Genomic DNA, 19,271 nt, shown 5'->3' with positions numbered 1-19,271 from the left:
TGGGAAAAAACACAATTCTGATGTATTTTTACAAAGTTCACTAGTTGGTAAAATTGACCTGTTACCTTCATTCTCCAGGTCAGTACAATTACACCGACACCACACTTGTATAGTTTTTCTTGTGTTTTAATACTTAAGAAAAAATAAAATTGTTAGCGTTTTTTTTTTTTTTGTTCCATATTTTTTTGTACTTATGTGTATGGAGGTGTGGGAGGGCTCATTTTTTGCGGGGGCGATCTGTGCTTTTCAGTGATACCATTTTGAAGTGTGTGTGACTTTTTGATCATTTTTTATAAAAAATTCTTTGGGAGTTGAAGTGACAAAAAATGGCAAATTGGCTGTTTTAATTTTTTTCCCTCTAAATGCAGTGACACCCGCGCTCTCGTCTTATCTTATCCACACTCCTATCTGTGTTAGTTCAGAGGGGGATGTGTGGCCGCTGCTGGGTATTGATGAGAGATCTGCTGTTCTGACCCCAGGATGATGTGCCTACAAGTAGGGAAACTCTGAATCATAAATCAGAGAGGGAATACCCACGCTGGTGAGAAAATAGGAATGGTCAGTAAAAAAAGTGTTAATAAAAGATGTTAGTCAGTACGTCTGATGGTGCTCATAAATTGTCTATAGTTATTTCTTTATTTACCTGTCCAGACAGGGGGAAGTAGGTGGATCGTAGGTGGAAATATCTTCTTTCCTCCTCCTTCTCTTGGCTGCAGTGCAGGTCCAGGGTGTAAATTACTTCTTTCTCTAACCTTCAAGTGTGGCGTCACTCCGGCCGGCAGCAGATGCTCGTGCGAGGGAGCAACAGGTCTGTTGCTAGGTAACTTCAGCTAGTGACGTCACAGACCTTGCTACGGATGCTGTAGGGGACAAAAAGAGTCTCCAATGCGTTTCTGAGCCTAACGGGTTCCTTCGTCAGGGATGATTTAGGATTCAGAGATTCCCTACTTGTATTTTTTTTTTCCTGTTACGCCATTTGCCATATTCCATTAATATTGTTATATTTTGATTGTATGGACATTTTCGCAGGCAGCGATGCCTATGATGTTTCTTTTTTTTATTGGTTAAGCATTCTTATTTTAAGGAAGAGGGGTGATTTAAACTTTTATTTTCAAATTTAAATTTTTTATGGCACTTTGTTTTCAAATAACAATACAGTGCTGCCACCTAGTGGCCTGTATTGGCATATTCCTGTAATAGCTGCCAAAGCCTGCTTGAGGCTTCGGGCTATTAGGCCTCTTTCACACGGGCGTTGCACGAAAATGTGTGGGTGCATTGCGGGAACATGCACGATTTTTCCGCGCAAGTGCAAAACATTGTAATGCGTTTTGCACGCGCGTGAAGTTCGAGCTTGGGATCGGTGTTCTATAGATTGTACTATTTTCCCTTATAACATGGTTATAAGGGAAAATAATAGTATTCTGAATACAGAATGCATAGTAAAATAGCGCTGGAGGGGTTAAAAAAAAATTAAAAATAATTTAACTCACCTTAGTCCACTTGATCACGCAGACGGCATCTCTTCTGTCTGTCTTCTGTGCTGTGTGCAGGAACAGGACCTGTGGTGAAGTCACTCCGGTCATCACATGGTCCATCACATGATCCATCACCATGGTAAAAGATCATGTGATGGATCATGTGATGACCGGAGTGACGTCACCACAGGTCCTGTTCCTGCAATCAGCAAAGAAGGAGACAGAAGAGAAGCCGGGCTGCGCGATCAAGTGGACTAAGGTGAGTTAAATAATTTTTTATTTTTTTTAACCCCTCCAGCGCTATTTTACTATGCATTCTGTATTCAGAATGCTATTATTTTCCCTTATAACCATGTTATAAGGGAAAATAATAATGATCGGGTCTCCATCCCGATCGTCTCCTAGCAACCGTGCGTGAAAATCGCACTGCATCCACACTTGCTTGCGGATTCTTGCAATTTTCACGCAACCCCTTCATTTCTATGGGGCCTGCGTTACGTGAAAACGCACAAAATAGAGCATGCTGCGATTTTTACGCAACGCACAAGTGATGCGTGAAAATCACCGCTCATGTGAACAGCCCCATAGAAATGAATGGGTCAGGATTCAGTGCGGGTGCAATGCGTTCAACTCACGCATCGCATCCGCGCGGAATACTCGCCCGTGTAACAGGTTCCCGATCTCAGCCGGGGAACGCTGTTACCGTAGCGGGAGCGTGGCTTCCACTTCCAGGCTGCTCAGATGCCACGGTCACCTTTGACCACGGCATCTGAGGGGGGAAATGTATGCGATCAGCCTTATGGTTTTAAAGAGCAGAAACCCAGCAGCTATGGTGCCTGCTGCAAGTGCGAGCGGGCGCCATGTTTAAAGACATGCACGGCAGAGGTCGTGAAGGGGTTAAAGACCCTATGTTGCCGTACATGTAAGGCTGAGGTCGGGAAGGGGTTGAAGATGACAGCCACTCAGGAGCTGAGAAGGCGCCATAGCTGCCACTTGCCTACTGTTTTACATAGCAGACACCCGCTGGCAATGTCTGTTATCAGAGACAATCACAGGTATTTAACCCCTCAGATGCAATGATTAATTGCGATCACTGCATCCAAGCGGTCATTCACTTGGAGCTGATTGCTCCCAGTGACAGATTGCCCCTTCCCCTGTGACAGTGCTTTATAGGAGCACATCAATTTCCCCATGCACTGCCATGAAAAGCAGTCTATGGTAGAAGCAAGCTAATAATTGCATGATCAAGCCTAGGGGTCTAGAACTAAATAAAAAAAAAATAATGTAAATATAAAAAAATTTTATAAAAAATTCAAATTACACCCTTTTTATGATTTTACACATAACAATAAACAATCAAAAAATAAAAATTGTAAAATATTATTTATCTCAATACCATCAATGTTGTAGTAGAAAAAAGCCAAAATGCCCAAATCACTGCTTTTTGGTTGCTCCATCTCCCCATAAAATGAATAAAAAGTGATTAAAGTCATACATACTGTACCTCAAAATGGTATTGATAAAAACTGCAAGGTGCCCCACAGAAAAAAAGAGCCATAACACAGCTCCATAGACAAAAATATAAAATGGATGTCAGAATATAGCAACACAAAGAAAAACATTAACAAAACCTACCGTATTTTTCGCACTATAAGACGCACCTGCCCATAAGATGCACCTAGGTTTTTGAGGAGGAAAACAAGAAAAAAAAATTTTTAACCAAAAGGTGTGCTTTTGGTGGGTTTTAAACTAATGGTGGTCTATGGATGACACTATTATGGGAGAACTGTGGATGGCACTGTTATGGAGGGGATCTGTGGATGGCACTGTTATGTGGGATCTGTAGATGATACTGTTATGGGGGATCTGTGGATGGCACTGTTATGTGGGATCTGTAGATGATACTATTATGGGGGCTCTGTGGATGGCACTGTTATGGAGGGGATCTGTGGATGGCACTGTTATGTGGGATCTGTAGATGATACTGTTATGGAGGGGATCTGTGGATGGCACTGTTATGTGGGATCTGTAGATGATACTATTATGGGGGCTCTGTGGATGGCACTGTTATGGAGGGGATCTGTGGATGGCACTGTTATGGAGGGGATCTGTGGATGGCATAATTTGCATATGTATCAAATAGTTTTTTTTTTACACAATAAAAGCACACAGAGCTATGGGGACTGGATATTGCGGATGTGCTAGCGGCCATCTAGCAACTCATGTCCTCAGCTCTATACCCAAAATCTCGGTGACAGGTTCCCTTTAAGGATTACAGTTTTAATATGAATACTGCTGTGAGTGGCGGGGCTAGGTGTAAGAGTACAGTGACTGCACCAGGCCCAACCGCGATTCCAGCAGTCGCCGGCCACCAGCCCCTCCTCCCTCCCCCTGATACATCGCTGCTCTGTGCAGCGTTGCAGCCAGCGATGTTTAGTGTTAGCTATGTAAAAAGGGCAGCATTCCCCCCACTTTTAGGGGGGGAAAAGTGTGTCTTATGGGGCGAAAAATATGGTATTTAAATCTCGCAGAGTAAAGAAAGTCACATAAAAACTAAACCTGTAAATCAATGGGGCATATGTGTTGTTGTTTTTTCAATTACACCACATTATTAGTTTGTTCCAGCTTTCCAATACATTGTATGGAATAATGAATGGTGCCATTAGAAAGTACAACTTGTCCTGCAAAAACAAGCCCTTATACGTCTAAATGAACAGAAAAATCAAAAACTTATGCATTTGGAATGTCTACATGCCTGATTCTTTATCCTTACAGTAGAGAAACTTTTGCAAAGATGTACATTATACAGTCATCTTGCTCTCCACTCTGTATTGACAACAAGGGATTCATGTGCACAAAGTACCGGTAAATGACAGAAACACAACAAAATACTTTTTGGTGTTTTCTTACTGCCAAATAATGAGTAAAGACAAATTATGAACCTTTTATGTATTCTTTTACTTATATAAATGGTAAAACAAACACTTTAGAACGTGTTCAGATTTGCATAGAAAGCTGAAACAGATGATGTTATAATAATTTCCAACTTTTTATATTTTTTAGTCTGTCCGAAGCAGCAGTAAAACAAGGGATAAAAAGTCACAGCCTTCTAAAGGTATTATATCAAATGATTACATATATTATTATCTTCATTGCGCATTTATCTGCGGTATGTCACTTGTCTTTGCGATTCTGCACCTTCTGTTTTCCCCATTGATTTAAATGTTTTTTTTAGTAGAAACTGAAAATCTGCATGAAAATCCTCAACAGAAAAATGCATAAAAACTGCAAAAAAAACTGTGCAGATTTTGTGCGGATTTTCTGCATGCAAATCTGCACAGTTTACAGGTATCCATAATAGTTTGTGCTAGAGGAAAACATGCTTTAAGTGCATTATAGCCTATAAAATAAACTAAAGAAAAGGTCAGTATAAAACAATATATATTTTTGTCTTATTATACCTAAAAGGAAAAGTTGACAGACACCTAAGGCCTCATGCACACGACCGTTGTGTGCATCCGTGGCCGTTGTGCCGTTTTCCGTTTTTTTTTGCGGACCCATTGACTTTCAATGGGTCCGTGGAAAAATCGGAAAATGCACCGTTTGGCAGCCGCATCCGTGAGCCGTGTTTCCTGGCCGTGAAAAAAATATGACCTGTCCTATTTTTTTCACGGCCAACGGTTCACGGGCCCATTCAAGACAATGGGTCCGTGAAAGAACACGGATGCACACAAGATTGGCATCCGTGTCCGTGATCCGTGGCCGTAGGTTGCTTTCATACAGACGGATCTGAAGATCCGTCTGCATAAAAGCTTTTTCTGATCTAAGTTTTCACTTCGTGAAAACTCATTTCCGACAGTATATTCTAACACAGAAGCGTTCCCATGGTGATGGGGACGCTTCTAGTTAGAATACACTGCAAACTTTGTACAAGACTGCCCCCTGCTGCCTGGCAGCACCCGATCTCTTACAGGGGGATATGATAGTACAATTAACCCCATCATATCCCCCTGTAAGAGATCAGGGCTGCCAGGCAGCAGGGGGCAGACCCCCCCCCCCCTCCCCAGTTTGAATATCATTGTGCGGCCCCCCCCCCCCTGTTGTTAACTCGTTGGTGGCCAGTGTGTGCACCCCCCTCCCTCCCTCCCTCTATTGTTTTAATACATTGGGGCCAGTGTGCGCGCGCCCCCCCAACCCCCCCTCCCTCCCTTTATTGTTTGAATACATTGGGGCCAGTGTGCGCGCGCCCCCCCAACCCCCCCTCCCTCCCTCTATTGTTTGAATACATTGGGGCCAGTGTGCGCGCGCCCCCCCAACCCCCCCCCCTCCCTCCCTCTATTGTAATCATCATCGGTGGCAGCGGAGTAGAAGATTTTCATACTTACCTGGCTGCTGGCTGCTGCGATGTCTGCGTCCGGCCGGGAGCTCCTCCTACTGGTAAGTGACAGCAATGCGCCGCACAGACCTGTCACTTACCAGTAGGAGGAGCTCCCGGCCGGACACAGAGATCGCAGCAGCCAGCAGCCAGGTAAGTATGAAAATCTTCCACTCCGCTGCCACCGATGATGATTACAATAGAGGGAGGGAGGGGGGGGGGGGGGTTGGGGGGGCGCGCGCACACTGGCCCCAATGTATTCAAACAATAGAGGGAGGGAGGGGGGGTTGGGGGGGCGCGCGCACACTGGCCCCAATGTATTCAAACAATAAAGGGAGGGAGGGGGGGTTGGGGGGGCGCGCGCACACTGGCCCCAATGTATTAAAACAATAGAGGGAGGGGGGGTTGGGGGGGCGCGCGCACACTGGCCCCAATGTATTCAAACAATAGAGGGAGGGAGGGGGGGTTGGGGGGGGCGCGCGCACACTGGCCCCAATGTATTAAAACAATAGAGGGAGGGAGGGAGGGGGGTGCGCACACTGGCCACCAACGAGTTAACAACAGGGGAGGGGGGGCCCACTGGCCACCAATGAGTTAAAAACAGGGGGGGGGGTCTGCCCCCTGCTGCCTGGCAGCACCTGCCAGGCAGCAGGGGACAGTCATGTACACAGTTTTTTTGTATATTCTAACCTGAAGCGTCTCCATCACCATGGGAACGCCTCTGTGTTAGAATATACTGTCGGAAATGAGTTTCACGATGTAGCTCATATCCGACAGTATATTCTAACATAGAGGCGTTCCCATGGTGATGGGGACGCTACAAGTTAAAATATACCATCGGATTGGAGAAAACTCCAATCCGATGGTATAACAGAACTCCAGACTTTACATTGAAAGTCAATGGGGACGGATCCGTTTGAAATGGCACCATATTGTGTCAACATCAAACGGATCCGTCCCCATTGACTTGCATTGTAATTCAGGACGGATCCGTTTGGCTCCGCACGGCCAGGCGGACACCAAAATGACTTTTTTTTCATGTCCGTGGATCCTCCAAAAATCAAGGAAGACCCACGGACGGAAAAACGGTCACGGATCACGGACCAACGGAACCCCGTTTTGCGGACCGTGAAAAAAAACGTCCGTGTGCATGAGGCCTAAAAGAAAGAAAAAAAAACACAAGGCCAGCTTCAAAAACTGTATATTTAGCATTTGGGAGCATTTCTAGAAATTTGGGGATTTTTTGCACTTTTGTAGGCTAAAAAGCTCTGCAGTCCATTGCTACTTAAAAGTGTATAGTAAAATATGCAAAAATTTGCATACTGTACATAGCACTTTGGTTTTTGAAGGCATGCCACATCTCCTGTGTAAAGTGTGCGCATTCCTAAAATATCTGACATCCAGTGTACTTTTTCCACAGACGGTATATTATCTGAGCCACATCTTCTGTGTAAAGTGTGCACATCCCTAAAATATCAGTGACATCCAGTGTACTTTTTACATACACGCTTTGGACAGTGACATTACCGGTGGTACCTCTCCTGTATAACATATTGACATTATCTGCTGGATATCCTGTGTGACGTTTCCACATCCCAAATACCTTTTTACATTTTTTGTGCATACACTTCCAAATCCTATGCTACTGTACGTGTGACATACTTTCAAGCATATATCACATTTAAAATGAAGAAGGCGAGCAGTAAAGGACGGAGAAGTGGCCGTGATGCTGATGGTGCATGCAGAGGCCGTGGCCCTGGGCGCGTTGAAACTGTGCCTGCTGCCAGAGCACAAGAAAAACAATCATCCACGATACCTAGCTTTATATCCCAGTTTGCAGGGTGGCGCAGGACACCACTCTTGACGTCAGATAATGCTTCCAGTCGGTTAAGTCCCACCCTGTCTTCCACCATGTCCAGTCTTAATACTCCTTCCTCCCACCATGGAGAGTCTGGCCAAACAAGTGATCCCACACTCGGATATTCCAAGGACTTATTTTCCTCGCCATTCCTTGATTTGGCCCTCTCGCCAAGCACGCTTGAAGAGGGACAGATCTTGTGCCCTGATTCCCAAACTCTTGAGCATCCACAGTCACAAGAAGATGACGGTGGGGAATGGAAATTACTGTTTAATGAGGTGGAGGAGGAGAGGATGAGACACAGTTGTCAATCACTGAGGTTGTGGTTAGGTCAACAAGTCAGATGGATGAGCAGAGTGAGGAAGTGGAAGAGGAGGTGGTGGACGATGAAGTCACTGACCCAACCTGGGAAGGTGGAAAGCCGAGAGAGGACAGATGTATAGAGGGGGAGGGATCTGCAGCACCGCAACAGGCTGGAAGAGGCAGTGGGGTGGCAAAAGGGAGAAGACAGGCACACCAAACAGGCCCGCAATTGTTCCCCGGCGCACCCCCTTGCGGAAATATACCAAGGGGAAGGTGTTCTGCAGCCTGGTGCTTTTTTGAGGAAAGTGCGGACAACAAAATAATTGTAATTTGCAATCTGTGCCGTACCAAAATTAGCAGGGGCGTAAACACTAGCAACCCCACCACCACCAGCATGATCCGCACATGGCATCAAAGCACTGTAATATGTGGGCCGAACGCCTGGGCCCACAATCTGTGTCTGCGGGTCACACCACTGCCTCCTCTTCTCCTGTATTACGTGCTGGCCAATCCCCTGTCGAAGGCGCAGGCCCGGATGCCTCCCGCCCTGCACCTGGACCTTCGCAAGCACCATCAGCGACCATATCCACTTCCGTGTCCTAGCGTACAAATGTCCTTACCCCAGGCATTTGAACGCAAGCTCAAATACCCAGCCACCCACCCACAGGCCATAGCACTAAATGCGTGGCTTTCCAAATTACTGGCCCTGAAAATGTTGCAATTTAGGCTTGTGGACAGTCAGGTTCCCGCTGAAACTTGTTCTATTTCTTATAGTTTTGATTCAAATATGAGACTTTTGAGAATTTGATCAAAGAAGAGTAGATGATTCTATCCTTTCACTCCTGTCTGCAGAACTTCGACTGTGCTGCATCCCTTCTATAAAACTCACTGTCCTAGATCATTAGACATTCTCCTAACATTCCCAGAAATGCATTTCTGCAGGTTAGCTTGTCATATAACCTGTACACATCACTCTGCACTTGATGGGTTAATTCACCCTTATTCAAAATCTCCAGAGGCTGGTCTCAAGGGTTATTCTATATAATATTGGTGACCCATCCTCAAGGTAGAGCATCAATATCTGATGGCGGGGCTCACTCCGGGCACACCTATTGATCAGCTGTTTGATGAGGCTGCAGCTCTCTGGTGTGCACCACAGTCTCTTCATAGGCCAGTGACATCACCTTCATTGGTCACATGGCCTATTTGCAGCTCAGTCCCATTTAAGTCAATGGGCATGGAGTGCAATACCAAGCACAGCTACTATTCGATGTACAGCGCTGTGCTTGGTATCCTGTGAGGAGGCCACAGTGCTCACCGGAGTGCCACAGCCTCTTCAAACAGCTTATCAGAGCCTGACCTCCACTGATCAGATATTAATGAGCTATTCTGAGGATAGGCATCAATGTTGAACTCCCAGAAAACTCTTTAATTGTTACTTTTGGTTGCAAATATAATACAGTATTACAGTATATTACAACAGAATTTGGAAACTTGGATGGAGAACTGACAAATCAAGCTTAATGTTAATAAATGTAAGGATATGCACAATCAAAAAGAATGTTAAAAAGAAAACTGTGCAATCAATAACTGTATAATAATATACAATAAATGTGTTTTGCTTTGTACATTTATTATACAGAGGGATGATGATAAAAGTGAGATTTTTATTTCTCAAATTGTGTTTTGAATTACTTTAGGTCCAGCTGTAAACCGGAGCCTAAAACCACAACATTTTTGCCAAGTTAACGGTAAAGTAATGCAAAGCAATTTCCTTGTAAGACTTTTTTAATAAAGTTACTTAACTTTTATTACAAAAAATCTGAACATTATGGCACTATTAGCAGAAAACCTGAGTAATGATACCAACTGGTTGGAATATTTAGTCTGACAAACATCATATAAAAAGCTATGTTACAAGTGTATTCATTGTAACCAGTTGGTCCAAAATGGCAGTTACTATAAAGGTGAATTGGCACTGTACTGAGAGGGTTAAAGCAGCTTAATACATTCTTATTTTAGTCTGCACTGTTAATCAGATTTTTCGAAAAATGACATTTAGGCTCATGCATAGGGTTGCATTATGTTTGTTTTGTACAGTGTTGTAATCGGTCTTTCATAGAGGTGTGTGAGCCCTGTTATATAATAATCTGAAATGTTCAATCATATTCTATTAAAGGAGCCATACAAGCTATGGCCTCCGATGTATATGAGCCATTTTGACCTTTATCGCACAATTATAGATGTGAATCGTCTGGCAAGAAACCTTACCTTAAAGAAGCATTTTTCCTACATGGATGAAAATGTTGATGGGGGGCAATCAACAGCCCCGGACGATATTTCACAAATCATGTGAAATATCCTTTACAGAATTCTTCTTTACAGAATTCTTCTGTTGGTTTTAAAACCTCAAATAGGGATTTTTATCCCATACAATCAAGGTCCCTGGCCCTCAATAGATTCCAAGACTTAGTGGAGAGAGATCTATGCACTCTTAGGGATCATATCAGAAGTAATGACCATAGGAGAAACCTATCAAAGGAAGAATATACGGCTCTCAAGAGTCTGTCTGATATGAAGGATGTTGTCGTCCGGAGGGCTGATAAGGGGGGAGAGGTGGTGTTGCTAGATAGTGAGATATATAAAACACAAATTGAAAATATGTTAAAAGATAGTGAAGTTTATTTACCTCTGGCAACTACCCCTCTCCCCCAATATCAGTCCAGGCTGTACGACATCCTTCAAGAAGGAATGCACCTTGGCATCCTATCTGAAAAGGAGAGGGATTTTATATATGTTAAACATCCGAGTACACCCATATTCCATGCTCTTCCGGAGGGTTTCCCTCCACCTTTAAGACCGATTGTTGCTGGAATTGGATCGTACTCAGAACGACTGTCAGAATGGGTTGATTTGAGAGATACATGCAGTGTACTTCAGAATTTCCAACAATTCACATGGGAGAAGGAGTTCATGTGGGTCACTGCAGACATTAACTCTTTGTATACCAATATCCCCCACTACTTGGCAATCTCAGCCCTAATATGGTTTTTAGATACATTTAGCAATTACACCATGGAACTCCGTGATTATATCTGTGTATGTACTGATTTATTACTTAAGCATAACTATTTCATGTTTAATGGTTTATACTACTTACAGATATCCGGAGTTTCAATGGGTGCTAAATTTTCACCTTCAGTGGCAAATGTGTTCATGTCATGGTGGGAAATTAATTTTTTATTTTCGGACCATAACTCATATTTAACATCTCTGAAATGGTATGGGCGCTTTATTGATGACATGTTGTGGGTTTGGCAGGGTGATGCAGAAGACTTGATAATATTTATGGATTTTCTGAATGGTTGTATTCCATCGATAAAACTGACTATGACCAGCGATCCTATCTCAATTGTCTTTTTGGACTTAGTATTATCAGCTGATCATATGACCAAAAAAGTTGACACCTGTACCCATCGTAAGGTTACAGCTGGGAATACATTGCTTCATGCATCATCCTGCCATCCCCCACATGTGGCCAAGAATATACCCAAAGGGGAGATGTTGAGGGCACGTAGAAATTGCTCATCTTTCGATCTATTTGAGAAGGAGGCATCTGACATTTCAACCAGGTTGCAGATCAGGGGATACTCATAGTAACATAGTAACATAGTAACATAGTACATAAGGCCGAAAAAAGACATTTGTCCATCCAGTTCGGCCTGTTATCCCGCAAGTTGATCCAGAGGAAGACCCCTCTCTAGTAGCTATAGCCTGTAATATTATTAAGCTCCAGAAATACGTCCAGGCCCCTCTTGAATTCCTTTATTGTACTCACCATCACCACCTCCTCAGGCAGAGAGTTCCATATTCTCACTGCTCTTACCGTAAAGAATCCTTTTCTATGTTTGTGTACAAACCTTCTTTCCTCCAGGCGCAGAGGATGTCCCCTCGTCACAGTCACAGTCCTGGGGATAAATAGCTGATGGGATAGATCTCTGTACTGACCCTTGATATATTTATACATATTAATTAGATCTCCCCTCAGTCGTCTTTTTTCTAAAGTGAATAACTCTAATTTTGATAATCTTTCAGGGTACTGTAGTTGCCCCATTCCAGTTATTACTTTAGTTGCCCTCCTCTGGACCTTCTCCAGCTCTGCTATGTCTGCCTTGTTTACAGGAGCCCAGAACTGTACACAGTACTCCATGTGTGGTCTGACTAGCGATTTGTAAAGTGGTAGGACTATGTTCTTATCACGGGAATCTATGCCCCTTCTGATGCAACCCATTATCTTGTTGGCCTTGGCAGCAGCTGCCTGACACTGGTTTTTGCAGCTTAGTTTGCTGTTTATTAAAATTCCTTGATCCTTTTCCATGTCAGTGTTACCGAGTGTTTTACCATTTAGTATGTACGGTTGACTTGCATTTTTCCTTCCCATGTGCATAACTTTACATTTATCAGTGTTAAACCCCATCTGCCACTTATCTGCCCAAGCCTCCAGTCTATCCAGATCCCTCTGTAGTAGTATACTGTCCTCATCAGTGTAAATTACTTTACACAGTTTAGTGTCATCTGCAAAAATTGATACTTTACTATGCAAGCCTTCTACAAGATCATTAATAAATATATTGAAGAGAATAGGGCCCAATACTGACCCCTGAGGTACCCCACTAGTGACAGTGACCCAATCTGAGTGTGTACCGTTAATAACCACCCTCTGTTTTCTATCACTGAGCCAGTTACTTACCCACATACAGATGTTTTCTCCCAGTCCGAGCATTCTCATTCTATATACTAACCTTTTATGTGGTACAGTGTCAAATGCTTTGGAGAAGTCCAGATATACGACATCCATTGATTCGCCGCTGTCAAGTCTAGAACTTACCTCCTCATAGAAACTGATTAAATTAGTCTGACATGACCGATCCCTCACGAAGCCATGCTGATATGGCGTTATTTGCTTATTTCTGTTGAGATGCTCTAATATAGCATCTCTCAGAAAACCTTCAAACAGTTTACCCACAACAGATGTTAAACTTACCGCCCTATAGTTTCCAGGGTCTGTTTTTGGCCCCTTTTTGAATATTGGCACCACATATGCCATGCGCCAATCCTGTGGGACATTCCCTGTCAGTATAGAGTCTGCAAATATCAGAAATAAGGGTCTGGCTATGACATTGCTTAATTCCTTTAGGATACGGGGGTGTATGTCATCCGGTCCTGGCGATTTGTCTATTTTAATCTTTTTAAGTCGCTGATGTACTTCTTCCTGGGTCAGACAGGACACTTTTAATGGGGAATTTATTTTTACATTCTGCATGTCATCTGACAGTTTATTTTCCTCAGTGAATACATTGGAGAAAAAAATATTTAACAGCTTTGCTTTCTCCTCATCGCTCTCTGCGACTTCCCCCTCATTACTCTTTAAAGGGCCGACACCTTCAGATTTATACTTTTTAACATTTATATAATTGAAGAATATTTTAGGGTTAGTTTTACTCTCTTTGGCAATTAATCTCTCGGTCTCTAGTTTGGCCGCTTTTATTTGTTTTTTACATGTTCTATTTTTTTCCTTATAGTTTTTCAGTGCTTCCGTGCTCCCCTCCTGTTTCAGTGAATGATATGCTTTCTTTTTGTCATTTATTGCTTTCGTTACAGTTCTATTTATCCACATTGGTTTATTTTTATTCCTTAACCTTTTATTACCATACGGTATGTACCTCTCACAATGAGATTTTAGGATGTTTTTAAAGATATCCCATTTTGTGGCTGTATTTTTATTTTTGAGGACTTTGTCCCAGTTAGTTTGGCCTATGGCCTCTCTTAGTTGGCTAAATTTAGCTTTTTTGAAGTTTGGTATTTTTGTTCCTCCCTGTAGAAACGCTCTTTTGAATGATAATTGGAAGGTTATTACTTTGTGGTCACTATTTCCCAGGTGTCCCCCAACCTGCACATCTGCACATCTGTTGTTCTGTCCGGCCTATTGGTTAATACTAAGTCCAGTATGGCCATCCCTCTAGTCGGGTCCTGAACCAGTTGGGAGAGGTAATTGTCTTTGGTTATTGCCAAGAACCTGTTTCCTTTATGAGATATACAAGTTTCAGTTTCCCAGTCTATATCTGGGTAGTTGAAGTCCCCCCATAATAACCACCTCATTATGATTTGCCGCCTCGTCTATCTCGTTTAGTAATAGATTTTCTGTGGACTCTGGTATATGGTATGGTTTATAGTAAACTCCTATTAGTAATTTATTGTTGTTTTTAGCTCCATGTATCTCTACCCACAGTGACTCCACATGTTCATGTCCCTCATTTATATCTTCGCGGAGTGTGGGCTTTAGACCGGACTTTACATAGAGGCAGACCCCTCCTCCTCTCCGGTTTTGACGATCCTTTCTAAACAGACTGTAACCTTGTACATTAACCACCCAGTCATAGCTATCATCCAGCCATGTCTCAGTTATTCCCACTATGTCATAGTTCTCCTCACACATCACTAATTCCAGTTCCCCAGTTTTATTAGTCAGGCTTCTGGCATTAGTATACATACATTTGAGAGGTTTATGTATATTTTTTACCCTACACCTTTCCTTCTGAACTGTTCTAGTCCCTCCTTCCATTCCTCCCCCAGTCCCATTACTTTGCCCCCGGTCTCTATCTGCACTATCTTCCCGTCCTATAACGTAATTACCCTCCCCCCCAGTCCCTAGTTTAAACACTCCTCCAACCTTCTAGCCATCTTTCTCCCCAGCACAGCTGCCCCTTCCCCATTGAGGTGCAGCCCGTCCCTACGATAGAGCCTGTAGCCGATAGAAAAATCGGCCCAGTTCTCCAGGAACCCAAACCCCTCCTTCCTACACCAGTTCTTGAGCCACTTGTTAATCTCCATAATCTCCCGCTGCCTTTCTTGTGTGGCTCGTGGTACAGGCAGTTTTTCGGAAAATACTACCTTTGAGGTCCTTGCCCTCAGCTTTTGACCTAAATCCCTGAAATCATTTTTAAGGACTCTCCACCTACCTCTAACTTTGTCATTGGTTCCGATATGGACCATGACCGCTGGATCTTCTCCAGCCCCTCCCAGTAATCTGTCAACCCGATCCGCAATGTGTCGAGAGAAAATATTCGAAAAGCCAAGGAATATGCAACTTCGGTGGACAGAGAGTCACTTATACTTTCTCGAGCTAAGAATGCGAACAAAAAGAAAAGAAAAAATCGAGGAAAAAATAATAACACGCAGGTCCGCAGTCGAAATTCGAGCAATCCTGCGACTTTTGTCACTAATTTTAGTGTAGAGTACCCCCTTATCTGCAACATTTTACGTAGACATTTCCTGGTTATAGGTTTTGATGAGGGTTGGGGGGACATCGCGGAGGCAGGTATTAGATGCATCGCAAAAAAAGCACCAACTGTAGGACAAAAAGTCAGTCCTAGTTTGTATATGGAAAACGCAGGGTGTGAACCAGTTTGGCTGAGCACGAAAGGAAACTTTAAATGTGGAAGCAAAAAATGTATATGTTGCACACACATGTCAGTGAGTAAAGATATTGCATCTACATCGAACAACAGCATACATAAAATGCGGCAATATATCAATTGCAATACTGAGTATGTAATCTATGTCATCACATGCCGTGCTTGTATGCTGCAATATGTGGGATGTACAATCAACCAGCTCAAAGTAAGAATTCGGAAGCATCTGAGCGACATCCCACATATCGCAACACGCAATGTTTCAGCAGCCACATCACACTTCGCGGTAGTACATAAGGGCGATACCTCTACGTTTTGTGTGCAAGGAATTGAGAGAGTCACGGCTCCAGTTAGAGGAGGAGACCGTAGGCAAAAGTTGTACAGTCGTGAAACATACTGGATGTTTAATTTAGGGACATGTATACCTAAAGGATTGAATAAGAAACATGACCTAACTACAATATAAATGAAGTATTTTCTGTCTTTTCTGAAACTGTGGACCACTTCCCACCTGATTGGGGTGTTTCCCTTAGTAATTAACAGGTCAGGAACACCTGGTGCTGTTCTGGAGCATGGAAGCTGACCAATCAAATGGGAAGGGTTGCTCCTCACTGTGTATAAAAAGGAGATTTTAAGTTTGTTTAGTTGTCTTGATGAAGGGCTAAGATATAACAGCCCGAAACGCGTCACAGCATACTACTCTGCTTTTGATGTCTGTTTTTAAAGAAGTGGAATAAAGAAGCCTTTTATTGTGAAGAGCTGGAATTCGTTTTCTTTTTTCACATGAGCACTTACATACAGAACCTCTTTCAGGTAGAATTCATGTAGATTTTATCGAATGTTACTTTTTGATTTTTAGCTCAATTTTCAATACAAACCAGTCGGAATTGCAAATTCTGCTCCTATTCTACTATTTCAATTAACAAGATAAGTCAGCTATGTTCACTGCATAATAATTAGACATCTTACCTACAGGAAATGCCATTTTTTTTAAACACCATTGGACTTTCATAAATTACGTAAGGGATGTTAATATAGCCTAGCAGAAATGGGGAAATCAAATTCCCCAATGCTCCCCTACAGATATGGCCAGCAGGGACCACTTATGACATTTTTATATTATAAAAAGAAGCCACCACAATACCAATGTATTATAAACAAGAGGTGGAAGGTCACACTCAGGGGCCAATAGGGGAGGTGCTGGAAGAAGGTTGCTAGTCCCTCAACTTGTATCAAAAGCCAGTACAGCACTCTCCAATTAATATGTCAAGTGAAAAAAAGGTTTACGCAAAGTCAAATGACTTCTTCACATGAATATTTAGTAAGTCAAATAACAAGGATACATAAGTGTATGTGGCTTGTGCATGCTGGGACGTTTTAGTCCTCAAGGACCCAAATCTTAATATCCTCCATAGAAGTAAAGAATGGTTAGACAATACATACAGTGTATCCAGAGCAACTGATGAACAAAAGGAATAGATGAACTATGGTAAAATAATATTGGTAATGTATGAACATAGGGATGCTATGGAGCAAGGAAACAGGAAAGGGTCACTGCTGCGTAAGACCCATTGTTAGAGGATCAGAGGAACAATAATGTGGCAAAAATTGCAGATAGGGATAAAATCATAATTAGAAAATAGCTACTGAGCGTATCTGGGAAAAGAGAGCTACCCAGTGTGTACAAGCCACATACACTTATTTCTCCTTGTTATTTGACTTATTAAATATTCATGGGAAGACCCTGTTTGACTTTGCACCAATTAAAGCTTTTTTTTCCTTTACTTGACATATGTATTGGAGAGTGATGTACCATCTTCTGATACAATACCAATGCATTTGGTAGAAGTTTAATTGTCACATATCTCCAACAATTTCCAAACTTAAAGGGGTTATATCATGATTAATGTAAAAAAATAAAAATAAGAGACAATCTAGTACATGACAATCTTTTTCTATCAAAGCTAGAACCAGCCCTGTACCTCACATGGATCCAGATATCTCCCCCATTCATTGCTCCAATTGTTCTGCTAGATTTATTTCAAGCTGGCAGCTTAGAGGAAATGTCCTTTCTCAGGGGGCATAGTCTGTCTGCTGCAGCTAGTGGCCATTGGAAGGATGGAACTGAGCATGTGCTTCCATCTTAGTGATCAGGACAAAGAAATTAGAAAAAGAGCAAACAGCAGGTGGAACAATACTGATAGATGTCATTGAATAACTATAAGTAGCTATAATACATTTTTAATTAACCCTTAGGATCCCAGAGGTTTTTTCCTTTTTGTGTTTTTTCTTTTCTGTCTTCCTGGAACCATAACTTTTTTATTTTTCTGTTCACATATCCATATCAGGGCTTGTTTTTTTGCAGGACAAGTTGTACTTTCTAATGCCACCATTTAATAGGGCATATCATGTAATAAGAAGTGGGGAAAAAAATCCAAATGGGGTAGAATTGGAAAAAATAATTGCAGTTCCTCTACAGCTTTCCCTTTGCAGCAAAACTGAACTGTGCCCTTTATTCTCTGTGTCAGTACGATTACAACGATACCACATATGTATAGGTTTTATATGTCTAAATACTGAATATGACCACCATAACATTTGTATAATTATATCTACTGAGCTGTGTGGGGGCTCATTTTCTGCAGGATGATCTGCAGTTTTTTTTTGTACCATTTAGGAGTTACGCCATTTGCCGTATTGGAAAAATATTTTTATTTTTATATTTTAATAGGAAAGGAGTTTGTGAACATGGTGATGCTCATGATGTTTAGATTTTTTATTATTTAGGAAAGGGGGATGATTTAAATTTTTATATATTTTTGATATTATTTATAATATTTTTGTAGCCTACAATCTCTAATACTTAGTTTTTTATTGAATATTTACTCCCACAGTGAATATAGTAAACCTTAAATTTCTGATTTGTTATGTTGGCCTGCCACCTGCTGACCAGCATAGGCATTGCACCTCTAATATGCTGGGTCTCTTCAGAGAGACCCAGCCTACTATAATTATTTACCATCATCCCCGATGGCCACATTGGGGATGCCGGCATTTTTCACCGTTTAGATGCCATGATCAAACTTGATCACGGCATCTAAAGCTTGTAATGTCCGTGATCAGCATTATTGCTGGTCACGGACATTAGCTGCGGGCCTCTGCTGTTTCAAACAGCAGAGACCCGCTGGCTATGGCACCCACTGCAAGTGCGAGTGGGCGCCATGTTTAAGGATTGCACCAGCACCGTACATGTAGGGTAAATGCAATTACAAAATTTTTCAGATCCAGGTGCTGGTTTGAAAACTTTACTGTTATTTGTGGGACAACTCCCTTTAAAGTGTCTCAAACCTTTTCCTTCTAAATCATGACGTATTAAATCAATGTAGGTTTACAAAGTATGTCAATGTCTGAGCAGGGCCCAAAAAGAGCTGTGGCTTCTTCATTATGGAAACTATGGCTGATCCGAGTTCATAAAATCCATCATTGTGATCATCCGACATATATCTGTTTCACGTCAGCATTTCTCCTTTCTATTTCTGTTATTGTACGGTTCACAATTCTTAAATGATATCAGCAATAAAAACCACAGATTTTACAATTATGTTTCTAGGAAGTCCATCAAGTCCCCTTGAAACCCACAAGGGTAGCGGGATTAAAAAGGAATTAAACCTGTCCATTCAGCCACATGCAATGCCCTCCAAACTGAGTACAGAGGTAAGTGATATTATCCCCTTCAGGACACAGCCATTTTTCACCTTCAGGATGCAGCCTCATTTTGCAAATCTGAC

The 19,271-nt window shown here is 42.3% G+C and overlaps 1 protein-coding gene across 1 annotated transcript in view; it reads left to right on the top strand.

Annotated features, from left to right (window-relative positions):
• LOC122924602 (cytokine-dependent hematopoietic cell linker-like) overlaps positions 1-19,271 on the top strand; it is a 143,688-nt gene that overhangs the window by 83,806 nt on the left and 40,611 nt on the right. The window contains exons 8-10 of the mRNA XM_044275864.1: positions 4,539-4,590; positions 9,712-9,762; positions 19,094-19,197. Of these exons, the coding sequence (XP_044131799.1) occupies positions 4,539-4,590; positions 9,712-9,762; positions 19,094-19,197 (207 nt within the window). The remainder of the gene's footprint in view (positions 1-4,538; positions 4,591-9,711; positions 9,763-19,093; positions 19,198-19,271) is intronic.

Source organism: Bufo gargarizans, chromosome 1 (genome assembly GCF_014858855.1).
Source record: "Bufo gargarizans isolate SCDJY-AF-19 chromosome 1, ASM1485885v1, whole genome shotgun sequence".
In the NCBI taxonomy this organism is placed as follows: Eukaryota; Metazoa; Chordata; class Amphibia; order Anura; family Bufonidae; genus Bufo; species Bufo gargarizans.
This window is presented reverse-complemented; position numbering and strand designations above follow the sequence as displayed.